General features: G+C 33.2%; 3 protein-coding genes and 1 long non-coding RNA gene across 7 annotated transcripts; all 4 read right to left on the reverse strand.

Moving 5' to 3' along the window:
• Window positions 1–3,924, reverse strand: LOC145068202 (uncharacterized). 4 transcript variants are annotated; one of them, XR_013688937.1, is made up of 3 exons: window positions 3,717–3,924; window positions 668–732; window positions 1–277 (listed from the first exon to the last, which is right to left on the reverse strand). It is a non-coding gene; the product is annotated as an uncharacterized LOC145068202 (long non-coding RNA). The 4 variants fall into 4 exon arrangements; XR_013688935.1 differs by lacking the exon at window positions 3,717–3,924 and adding an exon at window positions 2,350–2,521; XR_013688936.1 differs by lacking the exon at window positions 3,717–3,924 and adding an exon at window positions 2,346–2,521.
• A 108-nt stretch (window positions 3,925–4,032) lies between these two features.
• On the reverse strand, window positions 4,033–4,891 carry LOC145068210 (uncharacterized). Its single transcript, XM_079015182.1, has 3 exons — window positions 4,464–4,891; window positions 4,255–4,386; window positions 4,033–4,166 (listed from the first exon to the last, which is right to left on the reverse strand). Exons 1-3 carry the CDS (start codon window positions 4,653–4,655, stop codon window positions 4,059–4,061), a joined length of 432 nt encoding a protein of 143 aa, XP_078871308.1. The 5' UTR covers window positions 4,656–4,891; the 3' UTR covers window positions 4,033–4,058.
• Window positions 4,892–11,948: 7,057 nt separating this feature from the next.
• LOC145085778 (protein ROLLING AND ERECT LEAF 2-like) lies at window positions 11,949–12,956 on the reverse strand. Its single transcript, XM_079023543.1, has one exon. It carries the CDS (start codon window positions 12,948–12,950, stop codon window positions 12,231–12,233), a length of 720 nt encoding a protein of 239 aa, XP_078879669.1. The 5' UTR covers window positions 12,951–12,956; the 3' UTR covers window positions 11,949–12,230.
• Window positions 12,957–13,025: 69 nt separating this feature from the next.
• Window positions 13,026–14,370, reverse strand: LOC145054155 (uncharacterized). The gene is made up of 3 exons (XM_079002301.1): window positions 13,551–14,370; window positions 13,441–13,483; window positions 13,026–13,244 (listed from the first exon to the last, which is right to left on the reverse strand). The coding sequence occupies exons 1-3, from the start codon at window positions 14,252–14,254 to the stop codon at window positions 13,026–13,028; spliced, it is 966 nt and encodes a 321-aa protein (XP_078858427.1). The 5' UTR covers window positions 14,255–14,370.
• Window positions 14,371–16,329: the final 1,959 nt, after the last annotated feature.

Raw genomic sequence — 16,329 nt, forward strand, 5'->3', positions numbered from 1 at the left:
TAAAAGTCATACAAACGTTTACACTTTAGAACATAAGTTTCAACAATCATGTAAACCAAAAAGATAATATAGAAGTCTTAAAAACGTACAAACGTTTACAACAAATAACCTAAGGAGCATTCGATGGATTGGATGGATTGTCGGGACGGTTATTAGTGTCATATCGTCTCATGAACTCAACCATTTCCGCCATTTGTTTTTCCATTTGTGCTTGTCTTTTGGCCATTTCACCATTTTGTCGGGCCAATTTGGCATGAGCTTCTTCCAATTCTTGGACCTAAAAAAAATGTTAAAAGAAACATACATACATTAGTAACATAAAAAATAGTAAAAACAAAGTATATATTAACATTCATATCTATTATACCAACATATATTTCACTTATAAATGGAATGAACTTAAGTTTTCTTATTCACAATAGCAACATATTACCATTTTTATATACAATAGTGTGACATCCCCATTTTCATGACCAGAAAAGACCGATTTTGCTTATGCTTTATAAAAGTCAGAGTACTTCTTTTCATAAAAATGTTGCGGAATTTGTTCACAGAAAAACACGATCAATACTTTATTAAAACATTTTCGAAGAAACGTATTTTATTCATTTTAAAACATTTGGGATGTCATTGTCAATACAGAAACATAAGCATAAACAGAACTTACATTTATTTACACTAGTGATCTACATCTCTTTAATCTCTCAGTGTAATGTGACTTCATAGCAACACCTGTGATATAAATAAGCTGAGTGTGTCAGGTTGGGAAACCTGGTGAGTACATAGGGTTTTCAACCCACAATAATATAATTATTATGTTTAAACAATCAAGCAATTAAACCCAATTACACATCCCCATTATCTTCTTTACTCTTAAAGATCTACCCTAAGAATCAACTATTTCTCGTTCATTCATTCCTAAGGATTATCCTAAGGAATCGACACGAAGTCCATCGTTACCAAAGCTTATAGATTACAATTGGTGAACACGTAGTCCAAAACATCTAATAAACACTTAGTTTAAAAGTAACTAGTGAACACACTTAGTTCAAAATACCTAGTGAACACACTCAGTTCAAAGATACGTAATGAACACACTCAGTTCAAAATACCTAATGAGCACCCAGTTCAAAAACACCTACAGGTTACGAGCTTACTAGCGTTCCACCGGACCGTCTAGTATCCCCCATGGTCATCATCTATACTCCACTAGATGACTGGATCACTGACAACATTGATGTCTCCCATCGTGTTATCACAAAGCAACTATTTCATCTACCCATGTTTTACCCAACACATTATGTAGATATAAAATACATATACAGTTTAAATCATTTAAAACATGTATAAAAATCTTTCACCCAGTATAGAAAACAAGTATTCAGACAATATGCACACACATCACGTAATTTATATTAAAATACTTCATATCTATGTGTAAGATGAAAGAGACTATGCACTCACCTGAGAAGGTGGCGACTCGGTACTCGGACAACGCTTCGTTTACTTTAAAATAATTTCCTTCGACGAAACCTAGTATTATTACCACTAGATTTTAGTCTAATATTTACCGTGACTAATTATTATTATTATTATTATTATTATTATTATTATTATTATTATTATTATTATTATTATTATTATTATTATTATTATTATTATTATTATTAGACAGGGGCCAGACATAAAACACCGGAGGGCATGACCATTTTGGCATATAGCACTTCTGAAATCCAACAACCCTATGCGGCCCTTTAAACCAGATTCCTCGTACCGCGAGTAGTTAAAAAGATATTATAACCACACTTATATAAGTCATAATAATAGCTCAAATATTTATTATAAATTTATAATAACAATACTTATTTTAAATATAAACTATATTTAAAATAGGGTAAACATAACTTACTTACAAGGGGATTTTAACTAGGAGTCGGACTCTGGAGGGACAGAACTTCGTCGCTGAATCTTTCTAAGAAAGATTCGTGCAACACTTCAACGCTCACCTTACTATACTAAAACTATAGAAAGAGTAGTCGAATCACGAGGACCGAAATGCTCGGGGGATTATTATTATTATTATTATTATTATTATTATTATTATTAGACAGGGGCCAGACATAAAACACCGGAGGGCATGACCATTTTGGCATATAGCACTTCTGAAATCCAACAACCCTATGCGGCCCTTTAAACCAGATTCCTCGTACCGCGAGTAGTTAAAAAGATACTATAACCACACTTATATAAGTCATAATAATAGCTCAAATATTTATTATAAATTTATAATAACAATACTTATTTTAAATATAAACTATATTTAAAATAGGGTAAACATAACTTACTTACAAGGGGATTTTAGCTAGGAGTCGGACTCTGGAGGGACAGAACTTCGTCGCTGAATCTTTCTAAGAAAGATTCGTGCAGCGCTTCAGCGCTCACCTTACTATACTAAAACTATAGAAAGAGTAGTCGAATCACGAGGGACCGAAATGCTCGGGGGATAAGGAGAGAAAGACTCTTGAATCAAAAGAATGGTGCAAGAAATATGAGAGCCCAAGCCTCTTATTTATAGTAATTGTATTTACAAAAACTACCATCCAAAATTACTTAATGACCTTATAGTTATATAAACAACTAAACACCCTTTTATAATACTATTTTAAATAGATTTAACGATATTTGCACTAAACTAATGTCGAAAGAACTCAACATTAGTCTTATAATGACCGCATCGTCGATACCTTTCTAATGATATATACATATGTATATATATGTGTACGTATATATGATTTATACTTTATTTTAATACGTAAATATGCTATTATAATTTGTAACTCGTTCATACGAACTCCGTTTTTGACGTTCATTATATCCACGCGTAGGTGGAGACGTATTCTACAACTTTTGTTTAGACTCTGTCGGCTAATTTTGACTTTATTTTTAAAGTTATATTTTTAACAGGCCGGGACTGGATTGGTCTGTTAAATCCTCATAACTTCTTTATCCGACGTCCGTTTTTGCCCATCTTTTTCTCGTTATGCTACTCTTAACGAGATCTTCGATTCTTGTTCAGGTCGTGTTGACTAAAAATCGCTCGATCTAATATTCGAATTTCGGGCTGTACACTGCCAATCCGAAACTTCGAAAAATCATAACTTCTTCATACAAAGTCAGATTTGGGCGTTCTTTTTATCGAAGTTCTTAGTTTAACATATTCTACGACTTTCGTTTAGAGCGCCAAGGCTAAATCTCGCTCTATCGTAAATTCACTATTTAAGCCTCCCGGTATCGAGCCGGTTCCGTCGCGAAACTTCGACGGGTCATAACTTCTTCGTTATAACTCGGATTTCGGCCTTCTTTATATGTACGGAAACCTAGTAACATATACTACAACTTGGTTCAAATTATTTATAAGCTTCTGTCGAAAAGTCGTTTTCGACACTTATTGCCTCTAATTTGACTAGCCCGGATCCGCGGGCGTTACAAATAGCAACATACTTTTATTTTCTATCAATTATAGCATTTTACCTTTTTTTCATAATACCAACATACTATAATTGTTATTTATTATCAAAGACCATATACTTCTATGTTTTTTAAATAATAGAAGCAACTTTATTTTATCCATAATAGCAACAAACTTGATTTTTTTTTATCTATAATAACAACATATTCTATCTACTTTGCATTTTTTTTATGTCAAAGAAAAATACCCGCTGTTGTGACTGCTGGTACTCAGAAGAGGTCGGTTTGTTCCCGTTGGATGATGTCCCCGTGACAACGAAATGTAGATCTGAACTTCCTACCCCATAAATACATCTGCACTTGCCTCTCCCTTCTTGTGCTTGCACCCACAAGTCAACATCACCCTCTGGATGTTGAGTTAGGTCCTCCCCGTACTTTTCAACCATGGCACTAGTGTACCTCTCCTACAATTTATCAAAACAAAACGATTGTTATTATTGTACTATTTGAAGTTGAAGCACTAATTATCTATAAAGGAAAAGATAAATTACACATATTGCTTTAGCAGTAGGTGTACAAAACTCCAATTCTTAAATTGTATCATAATCTTTAGCCTTGAATTTTTTCTTGGCCTCTGCAGTAAGGTGGGTAATAAGAAAAAATTCCAGAAATGTAGGGATACGCTTCATTTCCTTTTGCTACATAAAACACACAGTATAATTAGTGTAATCTATGATTAAGTAAAACCAACTACTAAATTATACAAATATTGATTCGCATAATTACCAATTCCAGTCGATATTGATCATAACCCCTGGATCCCCCTGTATGTCTCGAAACTGTACCGGCGTCGTCATCTCTTATACGGTTGGCTCTGCCAGCCGCCGACTTCTTTCTCCAAGCATCTGTGTCCCAATACTATAAAAAGAATATGTAAGATAATATATAAAAGGAAAAAAAATAACAAAAGAACAATAATATATTAATTAGCTTACTTTACACAAATCCTTCCATACGTCCTCATTGAAAGTAATAGGCTCAAAATCACGCATGATTGCAAAGTGATTATCTGTGTCCGGGATGTTGTGACCGGCCGCTCGAGCTCTATTTGCAGATTCATGTCGATATTCACTCATTATGTCTGAATAACGATCTTGCACCACACTTCTAAATCCACTTTCGATCATTCCATCATTTACCGAATCCCATCGATAGTATTTCTGTTTAAAAAAAAAAAAACTAAAGCTAAAAGTGCAAACATAAAATAAATCAACTTAAGGTATGCAAATTATTAATTGATATTACCCCAAAAGCACGAAACATTTGTTGAAATACTGTAGACGGAAACTTTGTAAATGTGGGTCATGCTCCATCCAAAAATTGATCAAATATAAGTCTGATCAGATGATGTACCTGATAGGATGCAAACCTACAACAATGAAATATAACCAAATAAGTATTTTTATAATATGAGTCAACAACATAAATTTAACTATTAAAATGACATACTTTTTTCCGAACTTCTCAAGATACGGCCTAGTATCGCCATATCTATGAGGTGTATCTGCGACATTTGAGTCGCATTGCGTATCATCATCATCATCATCTTCTTCAGAATCATTGTCAGGTTCGATGCCAGAATTGTGGGCCTCATGTACACGACGACGTTTAATTATCCTCTGCTTATCGTCCATTTGATGAGATATACCAACACCACTAGTACTCCCAGCGTATCCACGACCTAAGTTCTCAGCATCATGAACACTCAACGGTGTAAGCCGTGTACATCCCTGTCGTTGTCAGTCATTAGGACTGGAGTCCTGAGGTCGGCTACCAGTACTATCATGGTCATGGGCAGAGTCGTGTAGTCGACCACCAGTACTGTTACCACCACCACGAGCAGAGTCATGTCGTCGACTACCAGTAGTGTCACGACCACGAGCAGCAGAGTGATGTGATCGAGGTTGCCTTCCACGACTACCCGACATAATGTGTGTATCCTGCATTTGATTAAACAAGAACGGTTAGAATAAGATTTTTCCAATAAGACAAACTTTTTATAGAATATCATTAAAGCCATAACTTTACAATATTAGTAAAACCAACAATTCAATAAACTAACATAAATCATAACTTCAAAATATTAATAAAACTAACAAACATTAAGATGCTAGTGGAAATGTAATCTATTATTTATGGGTTATTGGTATGTACAGGTCTATGCAAAATTCTTTTTTTATGAATTTGACGATTTTGCCCTTGGTGATGATTTGAGATTTTGGCACACCAAAAAGCAACCAGAAACAGAAAATTGAGTAGAATTACATGTTTTCAAGGGTATATATGTCACTTTTTTTGTCACTACAGGTCTAGAAAGATAAACTCCAATGCATGAATTAAACAATTACACAACAAAAACTTAAAAAATGACACTTATGACAGATTACACCAGACAACAAATCAGGAAATTTGTCCAAACCAAACAAACAAAAACAAAAACAAACAGAAACATAACCAAATCAAAAAACAGAAACAAATGTTACAAACCAAATCTAGAAAGTGGGTAGAAGAATTTTAGTGGATTTTTGATGAATTTAGAAGGAACTTTTGAGGATCTTTTCTAAATAAATCAGAAGAGAACGTGATCATCATAAAAAGTAATTACCCTTTTAGCCCTTTTAATTTAATAGTAATTCAATTTTACTAACAAACCCTAACCTTATGGATGGGATCAAATGACTGCTACTATCATCCATTTGTTTTCTGATACATATGGTCAAGTTGCTTCAACTGTAGTTAACAATAATAAACCGTTTTTCATCATTTTTATAAAGCAATTGTTAACATTTTAAGTGTTTATCTTGTGTTGCAACTACAAGTTCGTTTTTGATACATATGGTTCAACTGTAGTAAAGGAAATCACACCATTCAGGGCAAAATTCAACCTAAAATCTAAGAAATAACATTTAAACATATAATAACATAAATCTAAACCTAATTTTCAACATTTAACCACTTAAATTCAAAGATTTCGAAAAAATAAAAAAGTTAGGGTTTTACCTTCAAAAAACGATTCAGGGAAGAAGAGGTTGAACTAAAAGGCGTTAAGTGTAGCTTCGGTCGACCCAGCGGTGGCGGCGACACTAGCGGTCGTGGCGATGGTGGAATTTGCAGACGAAATTGGGGGGAACTCCGACTTCTTTGGAGCGCAATAAAAAAAACATCGTTGCTAGCTGTGAAAAAAAGAACGACCTATAGTATATAAGGAGAGTTTATTTAGTTTAATTCCTAGGAATGTTATAGGAATAACGCATTTATTAACTAGGAAAAAAAAATACCATTTAACCTAGGAGTTATATATATATAATACGTTTTTATCTCAAAATATAAAAAAATATATTCAGTTCCTAGGAAATTCATAGGAAATATTTGGGAACTTCCAACGGATTTCCGAGGAAATACATAACCATCACAAATTTGTGGGAAATGCATAGGAAGTTCCAGTGGATTTTCTAGGAATCAAACTAGTTTTTTACATTCTTATATATTCAAACGTTATTTTTTATTTGTTCCATACTTTGTGCAACTTTGCTATGTATGAAATACTTTTATCTTACCAAAATATTATGCACATACATAAAAATATGTACACATACACTATATAAAATGTATAATGATGAACAAATGTTTTAAGTATTATGTTATGTTGGTGTGCGCACTTACGTATGTATATTTTATGCATAACTTGGTAAACTAAAACCAATTCATGTATAATGATTTTGTACAAAATATTGAACGAAAAAAATCAATGTTTCATATTTTTATATTTGAAAATGGATTCTTTTCCTAGGAAATCTCTAGGAAATTTGTGGGAACTTCCGATTGATTTCCGAGGAAATGCCTCAGTCGTCACAAATTTGTAGGAAATGCATAGGGAGTTCCAAAGGATTTCCTAGGAATCAAAGTCATTTTTTCATTCATATTATTTTTTATTTGTTCCATACTTTATGCAACTTTGCACATATATAAACATAAATATATACACATACACTATATTGGATGTGTAATGATAAACAAATGTTTTTAGTAATATGTTATTACGGTGTGCAGACTTACGTATGTATAAATCATGCATAACTTGGTAAACTAAAAACAATTCATGTATAATGCAACTGTAAAAAATATTGAACAAAAAAATAAATGTTTCATATTTTAAAATTAGAAAATGGATTTTGCTCCTAGGAAATCCCTAAGAAAAATAAGAGAACTTCTGATGGATTTCCGAGGAAATAGATTAGTCGTCACAAATTTATGGGAAATGCATGAGAAGTTCCAAGGGATTTCCTAGGAATCAAACAAATTTTTTCATTCATATAGGTTCAAATGTTATTTTTTATTCTTTCCATATTTTGTGCAACTTTGTTTTATATGAAATACTTTTATATTACCAAAATATGTATTATGCATATACATAAACATTAATATGTAAAAATATACTATATAAAATTTATAATGGTAAACAATTGTTTTAAGTAATGTGTTATGGTGGTGTGCACACTTACGTAAGTATATATCATCACATAACTTGGTAAACTAAAAACAATTCATGTATAATGAAGTTGTACAAAATATTGAACGAAAAAAATAAATGTTTCGTGTTTTAATATTAAAAAATGGATTATGTTCCGAGGAAATCCATAGGAAATATGCGGGAATTTCCGATGGATTTCCGAGGAAATACATTAGTCGTCACAAATTTAAGGGAAATGCATAGGAAGTTCCAAGGGATTTACTAGGAATCAAACTCATTTTTTCATTCTTATTATTTTTTATGCGTTCCATACTTTGTGAAACTTTGTTATACATGAAATACTTTTATCTTACCAACATATGAATTATGCACACACATAAACATAAATATGTACACATACAATATATAGAATATATAATCATAAACAAATGTTTCGAGTAAGGTGTTATGGTGGTGCGCACATTTACATATGTATATATCATGCATAACTTGGTAAACTAAAATCATTTCATGTATAATGATGTTGTGCAAAATATTGAACAAAAAATAGATGTTTCAACTTTTAATATTAGAAAATGGACTGCGTTTCTAGGAAATCCCTAGGAAAAATTTGTGAAGTTCCGATGGATTTCCTAGGAAAGACATTATTCGTCACAAATTTCTAGGAAATGCATATGAAATTCCTGATGGGTTTTGTCCATATGAACATTTCTATGTGCGCATACAAACCCTAATGCTTGGATCTAGGTTTCTCTAATTAAACATGCATTGGATCCAAGACTTCTAATAACTAATAGAGTATAAGAACAATACAAAATTAGAGTTAGAAGCATACCTTGAAACACTTATTTGATCTTCTAGTTCTTGGAGCTTTAGAGTCACAAATGTCACTCCTCTAATGGCTTACAAACACCAACTAGCAAGAGGATGATTTGAGAGAGAGGAAAGGGAAGAAATCAGCCAGGGTTTCTTTGCTTTAGCAGAGGTGCCGATTTCCCTTGCCCCAAGGGTCTATTTATACTTGTAAGGCTCCTAGGGTTTCACCCTTAAACCCTAGTTGGATAATCTTTTACTCAAAGCAATCCAAATCCTTTCCAAGATAAGCCCTTGGACGATTTGTGGCTTATCCTAAGCCCTAGAAATCGTCCAACCCTATCCATAAAGGATTTACAGCCCAAAGTGTAACTAACAAACAATTGACAATTTATACCCTCTTATTTAATTAATCTCTTTAAGTTACCAAATTAATTCTAATTGATTTATGACTTATATTAATCAAATAATAATACTAGTATTCCTTATATTATTCTCTCATAATAAATCATCCCGTCAAGTTGCTATGATGAAGGCAACCCAAAAGGACCATGCACAATCGGGTCAAATACTTGCCTAATATAGTTGCAGCCTTAGACACTATTCCAACAATTCTAAGGGATTTCCTAGAAAGCAAACTCGTTTTTTCATTTTTATAGGTTCAAACGTTCAATTTTTTGTTCCATATTTTGTGGAATTTTGTTATACATGAAATACTTTTATCTTACCAAAATATGTATTATACACATACGTAAACATACATATATGCACATACAATATATAGAATATATAATAATAAACAAATGCTTTGAGTAATGTGCTATGGTGGTGTACATACGTACATAACACAAGTGTCTATATAAATTATTTAAGTCTAGTAACAGTCATGGTTTAATTTGTTTAAGTAACACAAGTGTCTATATAAATTGATCATTTGTATGCTAGTTCCTCGGAAATGCCTCGGAAATACCGAGGGAATACCTAGGAAAGTGTAGTAAGTACGACATTCGTATGAAAAATGTAGGGACAATGACTGTATTCTCTATTAAACTCGATATGATTTATTTTGTTACAAGGGAAAAAAATGCTAAAAAATTATTACTAAGGAAATACCGAGGAAAGTTGGGTATTGATAAAGATCCTAGAAAAAGCGTAGGAAATACCGAAGGAATATCGAGGAAAGTGTAGTTAGTACAACTTCCATAGGAAAAATGTAGGAACAATGAGTGTATTCTATATATAAACTCGATATGTTTTTGTTGTTACAAAAAAAAATTGTTAAAAAAAATATTACTAAGGAAATACTAAGGAAAGTTGGGTATTTATAAATATCCTAGGAAAAGTGTAGGAACTTCCGAGGGATTTCCGAGAAAAGCACGTTTATGATTATTCCTAAGAATTTCCTTGGTAATTGGTAGGTAATACCGAGAAATTCATTTTCCTTGGAAATATCCGTAGGAAATCCCTTCTTTTTCTAGTAGTATAATTACCCTGATGATGTTGAACCCTCCCATGCACGACACACGTGGATGCAAATTTGTCAATTCCTCTCTCTCTCTCTCTCTCTCTCTCTCATACACACATACATAGTATCAAAACCCAATGATTAAAGTTGCCAAACCAATCCCCCTATTAGTTAAACATTCTTTTAAAACAAGAACTCTTCATATCCATTGATCAAAATCTGAATATTTAACTACTTATGAAAAAAAAAAACCTAATCATCAACCGAACACTTTTGGAATGTCGATGTAAAACTTCAGAGTTACGATGGATCACATTAACCTACAAGAGGTATATGGTGTGTTTGTCAACTTATTTACTTCCTTGGTGATTAAGGATTTATAGCATAATTTATGCATTACATAGGTGTTATCGGTTGTTTTTAATACATTTGGCATGATATTTAATTACTTCAAATATTGTGTGTCTTCTTCCATAATTATTCTTGACATGTCGTTGCTTTCTTTGAAGATTCACCATGGTGGTGAGTTCACTAAGTAAAATGGTAGATTTAAGTGCAATCATTGTAAAAGGTCAACTAACGTACTACCATTTCTTAGTACTTAACATGGCCTTGGATTATGATTTGTTGGTACTAGTAAATGACTATAATGTCCTAAATCCATCTGAATATATATGTCGCAAAAAATAATTTTTGTAACCATTAAATGGTCATACTAGGTTACACATATATACTTCATGACACCCACTCAATGCACTGCAAAAAATAAAGAGGTACAATGACAAGTACTAACCGATGTTGTGACTAGTAACCAACATGATTTATAAAAGTCAGCTAAATAGCTCTTAAAAAACATGAAATAGATATCAAGAACAGTTCCCTTAACTATTTAAGAACCATTTCATAATAATTACAAAAAGAAACCTTACTCTAACCTATACAAACAAAACTGAACCTACTCTCACTCTCGTAGATTCAAGCTATCTACATTAACACATATAAAAGCTAACAAAATAAAGACAAACTAATAGGAGTAAATCCTAACATTTATTGGTACAAAGAGTTTTAGGGTTTGTGTAACGAAGATGACTACTCTCTCAAATTGTGATAACCACAATGTGAAACGTTATATCTCTAACAAATCACCATAATCAGGCACCATATAGGACAGAAGTTACATATCACCCCCTGGCTTCGAAATAGTCACGGACAACCCTCCATCCTCCAACTATCTACATTTTTACAATTCTATCAAATTTATAAACCTGAAACACAAACAGTCAAAGTTAGAACTACTAAATTCACATTCCCAAGTATAGATTGAGAAATGTTAATCATCTTTTCAACAAAAGCTTTAAAATCTCAAATTAACAATCGGATTCCATGTAGTGGAAATCTTTATTAGGTGCTTAAAGCAATCAGTGTTACAAACTGGATTCCATGCGACCAAAATCTTACTCATTTTGTGTAATTATTTGATATTTTTCTTTTTCGTAATTCCGAGCTATCATATCATGTCGTGTATATTTATACGTAAACTTTTATGTGTCGTAACCTACACATTAGGTGTTTATATTCTCATACTTGAAAATATTTGTCTTTGTTGATTTTATGATTTAATTGATAAATTTGATGATTTATTTGGAAAGTAACATCCTGACAAATGTGATAGAATTTTTAGAATATTTGCAAATTTATATAAACTTTGATTTTACAAATTATTTGCAGTATATATTAGTCAGTAGCCAGTGCCAGTGGGTCTTACATAGGTGGGCCAATACTGGCCTAGCTTGAACATGGGCCTAAGTTTAACTGTCTAACATACAAAGCCCAAAAGTAACCCCATTCTCCCTAACGATAATCTCGATTTTTTGAAGCGTATCCTCCTGTAGTCCTGTCGCCCCTCTGGTTAATCTGTAAATTGCGTACCACATTTTTACTGGATTTTGTAAATTAGGTAAAAACCAAAGAACGACAGCCGTCGGACGTGCCCGCGAAGACCAACGACAAACCGGTCTTCTTATTCATCAACGACTTATCCTTCACCTTAATGCACTGCCGCCGATATGCCTCCTCCTCCTCCTCCAACCTCCGTTTCAACGCCTCCATCACAATCTGGTGCTCCGCAATCACCTCTATATCATCCACCACATCTGTTGGAGTTCTCTTCGCGATCTGTTTATCACACCATTCCTCAAACTTTCGTGATTTCCTGGTTATCTCCCTTCGAGTTTCCTCACACCTCTCTTTCATCTGCATCTCGTCTGATTGATAATGAATTATGGTAGAAATTGCAGCCGCGAAAGTGTTTATAGCGGTTTTGACACCTTCTTCTTGAAGCTTCTCGAGTTGATCTTGCCAGGTACGTAACAATGACTGAATCTTAGGGTTTTGAGGCTTTTGCTGAGAGGAAGCTTTGTCTCTTAAGTTGTTATCGATAGACATGAGGTTTAATTCTAGCCAATTATTGAGAGATTTAACATACTCTTTCTGGTGTAGAATAAGTTTTTGAAATCCAGAACACCACATCTTGACATGAACATGGAGTTGCTTTGTGTTGCTATGATTGTCCTCGCTTGTTTCATTCCGGGATTGAGAGATTTTGATTAACTCCTGCACCATCTTCCATTGGTTTTCATGTTGCTTTCCCATTCTCTCCCACATTGTGCCCATTCTGCAAACAAGTTTTGAAACATTTTTACTCATACTTTTTCTCTGGGTAGTCTTTAATCTTCTTTGCATCTAAACTTACTCTTTAACAAGCTGAACTAGTTTTGGGTACAATTGCTCATCACCAAGGCGATTGATTTCTGAAACGGTTGAATCAATGGAGTGCATTTGCACAATGCATCTTGTGTGCAGATGACTTACTATTCGCATCAATGAGTCGCTACTTGTTCCTCGCATTGTATGTTTGTTTAGTGAAGCAATCTTTTTCTTGTACACATATTTCATCTCTTCACCTGCCTGTTGTGTATCAGATTAAATCATTATCATAACATTTTATACTACAGAAACAAAAAGTTGGACATATACCTTGACTTCATCGTATAGCTTCTTCTCCCATGCTAGTATATTGTCTAGTATTATGTAATGAGTTTGTTTCTCTTTGGGAGCATAATTGTCCTCATCATCATGATTAGAAATTTGGTCTCCTTTAAACAAATGTTTCCATGTAGTGACTCTTGTAGAATGATCGGTATGGCCTAAATCCAAGCATTTCAAAGGAAAGATGATATGTGAAATGTATGAAAGATAAAGTGATTAGGGAACCATATGATATATATACCAAGATTATCTGCAGAATTAGAGTCGTGTTGCAACATATTGGCCTCAATAATCTTTGAAAACTCATGAGCACTCTCCGAAGCTTTCACAAAACCATCATCGATCTTTGTAATTACATGTAACAAGTCCATACTCTCCACATATTCTTTCATGGATGACAGTAGTGGTTCTTTCTCACTCTCCACCACTGCACGATGACGGCAGCCACCACCACCGTCATGTCTCCTCTTATCATCCGCCATCGTCCTCTGAATATCAGGTTTCCCGATTCTGCTACCCTTGCCATCAACTTCAGTCAATTCAGACCCAATGACGTCCTCGATTGATGTAAAAAAGAAATCCCATGGCATGATTCCATCGTTTCCCGGCGGAGGAGGTACATTCTCGTTTTCCATCTCCTGTTTTGATGTACGAAATCTGCTACCACCATCGGGTTGTGGTGGAGGACGACGGGAATCATAACGGGGATGTGGCGACGTCGGGTGGAGATGATCAGCAAATTGGAGCTCCCGTAGGGCGTAATTAGTGAAGGCGGCACCGGTATTTTTTAGGGCAGCGGCGTAAGCTAAGTGGGCGGCGGCAAAGGCGTAGTGAGCGGAGATTGCTTGTTTCATGAACTCTTTTCTTTCCTTGCATTGGTTAACAGCTTCTTTGTTCTCCATCCTAATCGTTGATTGCGAACACCCCATATTTCTTCTTAGTCTTTAATCTTTATGATCTGATAAATCTTTCGAACCTGAGAATTTTGGGCTCGTTTTTTATGCATGTTGGTATGTATGTAAGTTAAAACAAAGTAGCAATATCAAGGTTGATAATCAGAATAGCCAACAGGTATCAGGGTCGCAACAGAGGTCAAACTTACGAGTTTAAAAACAAATGAGTTAAATATTATAATAAAAATTGTTTACTTCTAAAATTTTGTTAGCTGGTTAATAAGTTATTGTGATTATAAAATAATTTTATTATCATAATAATCTAATTTTTAAGGGGAAATTACTTACAAGTCCAACGAAGTTTCCAAACCGTTCAAAAAACATCAATAATGTTTTGTTTGTTCATGAAAATCCAACAAACTTAACATTTTTTAAAAAAAAAAACCCAACAAAGTTTTCAAACCGTTCAAAAACTCCAATCAGGTTTTGTCTGTTCAAAATGTTAAATTCGTTGGGTTTTTTTGAACAGATAAAACATAATTGGGGTTTTTTGAACAGTCGTTGAGCTCGAGTCATCTAAAAAATTGTATGTTTTAAAAAATCTTTTAACAAGTTGTATTATTTCGTTTTTTGTATTTTGGCTATTCTTTTATTTTTACATAAACAAAATTATCACAAACCTTGACATAGAATGCTGGTATACATACAGTAGTAATAAATCCAAAGCTTTCAAATTCTAGTCATCCATTAACAGACAATAAGTCTGCTTAAATGTCTTCATAAAATGCCAACCTCTGGCATCTTATTAATGCATCCAAGTGATGTCCAGTTGTTGGTGGAGGTTCAGAAAATAAACTTAGTTTGCTTCGTTTGGCATTAGCCTACCCACAGTATCTTAATTCTCTGCGCATAAGTTTTTTTTACGTATAAAAACAATTTATTTATCATTTTTACACATAATACAAAATACTTGTATCTTTATACCGATAATAACAGTATAACAACATATTGCTTGAAACTTGTAAAGTGCTTATAACTTTTGGATTATATAATTGGTAAAAAAAATATAAAAGTATTTACTATTATGGATAAAAGGTTATATGTTAATATATTGTTGTTATATGTAAAAGAAATATAAGTGCATCATCAAGTTGCCTAAAACATAAATTATATTTTGCAAGTTTCAAAGTTTCAAATTACATACTGTTATTATCAACAAATAAATGTTAGTATTTACTATGTTGTTATTATGGGTTAAAATATAAATACGTTGTTATTATTATAGATAAACAAAAAGTATGGTAATAAAAATGAAGTACAATAGTAGTGCAAAAAAGCATGGGTTATACATGTTGGGTAACCTATTATAACGGATTAGCTAGGTTGAGACAGATGATATTCTTCGGATTAATTTGCAAACATTTATTTGTATATTTTTTTTTAAGAAATAGTTGAAAGGTTTAATCATTAAAATGATCAAAAAGATTATCACATCAACTTTTAAACGTTAATCACAAAAAAATGACATCTATTTCACAGTTGTTTTGTTAAACGGAATCAACATTTCACAAAAAATGTCATTTGACAAAAATTCGCATCTTGCAAAAAGAAAAGCATTTTACAAGGTCTTTTTTTTTTGGCAAAGATAAGTGCCTGGTTTGTGGTAATATTCGCAAGGTGGTGATAATTTGAACATGGTTATATAACTATATTATCAAACAAAATCTTATTTTTTCATAATAAAATAAATTAAAGGATTTTGATCATTTGAATGCACCAAGGACAAATTTCAACTTGTTTAATGCATCCAAGTATTAATCTACTTTACTTCGTTTAATCTAGAGCTGCATAAATGGGCTTCCAGCCCAACCTTGCCTGCAGATTAAAAACCCAGACCGGATAAAAGCAACGCCTGATGAAGGTTCGATCCGAAAACCACTAAATCATGACATTTAGGCCCATAGGCTTTGCCTGAGCATTCGTTCATTCCTTGTGCCAAAAAATCAAAATACACCGGCATTTTTGGGCTTGTCGGTTTTTTAAATGTTTAAAATCGCTCATAAATTTAAATGTCATTCAAGCTCCGACAATCAACATCACTAGAAAATGAC

The sequence above is a fragment of the Lactuca serriola genome, chromosome 1, assembly GCF_051521515.1.
Source record: "Lactuca serriola cultivar US96UC23 chromosome 1, Lser_US96UC23_V15, whole genome shotgun sequence".
In the NCBI taxonomy this organism is placed as follows: Eukaryota; Viridiplantae; Streptophyta; class Magnoliopsida; order Asterales; family Asteraceae; genus Lactuca; species Lactuca serriola.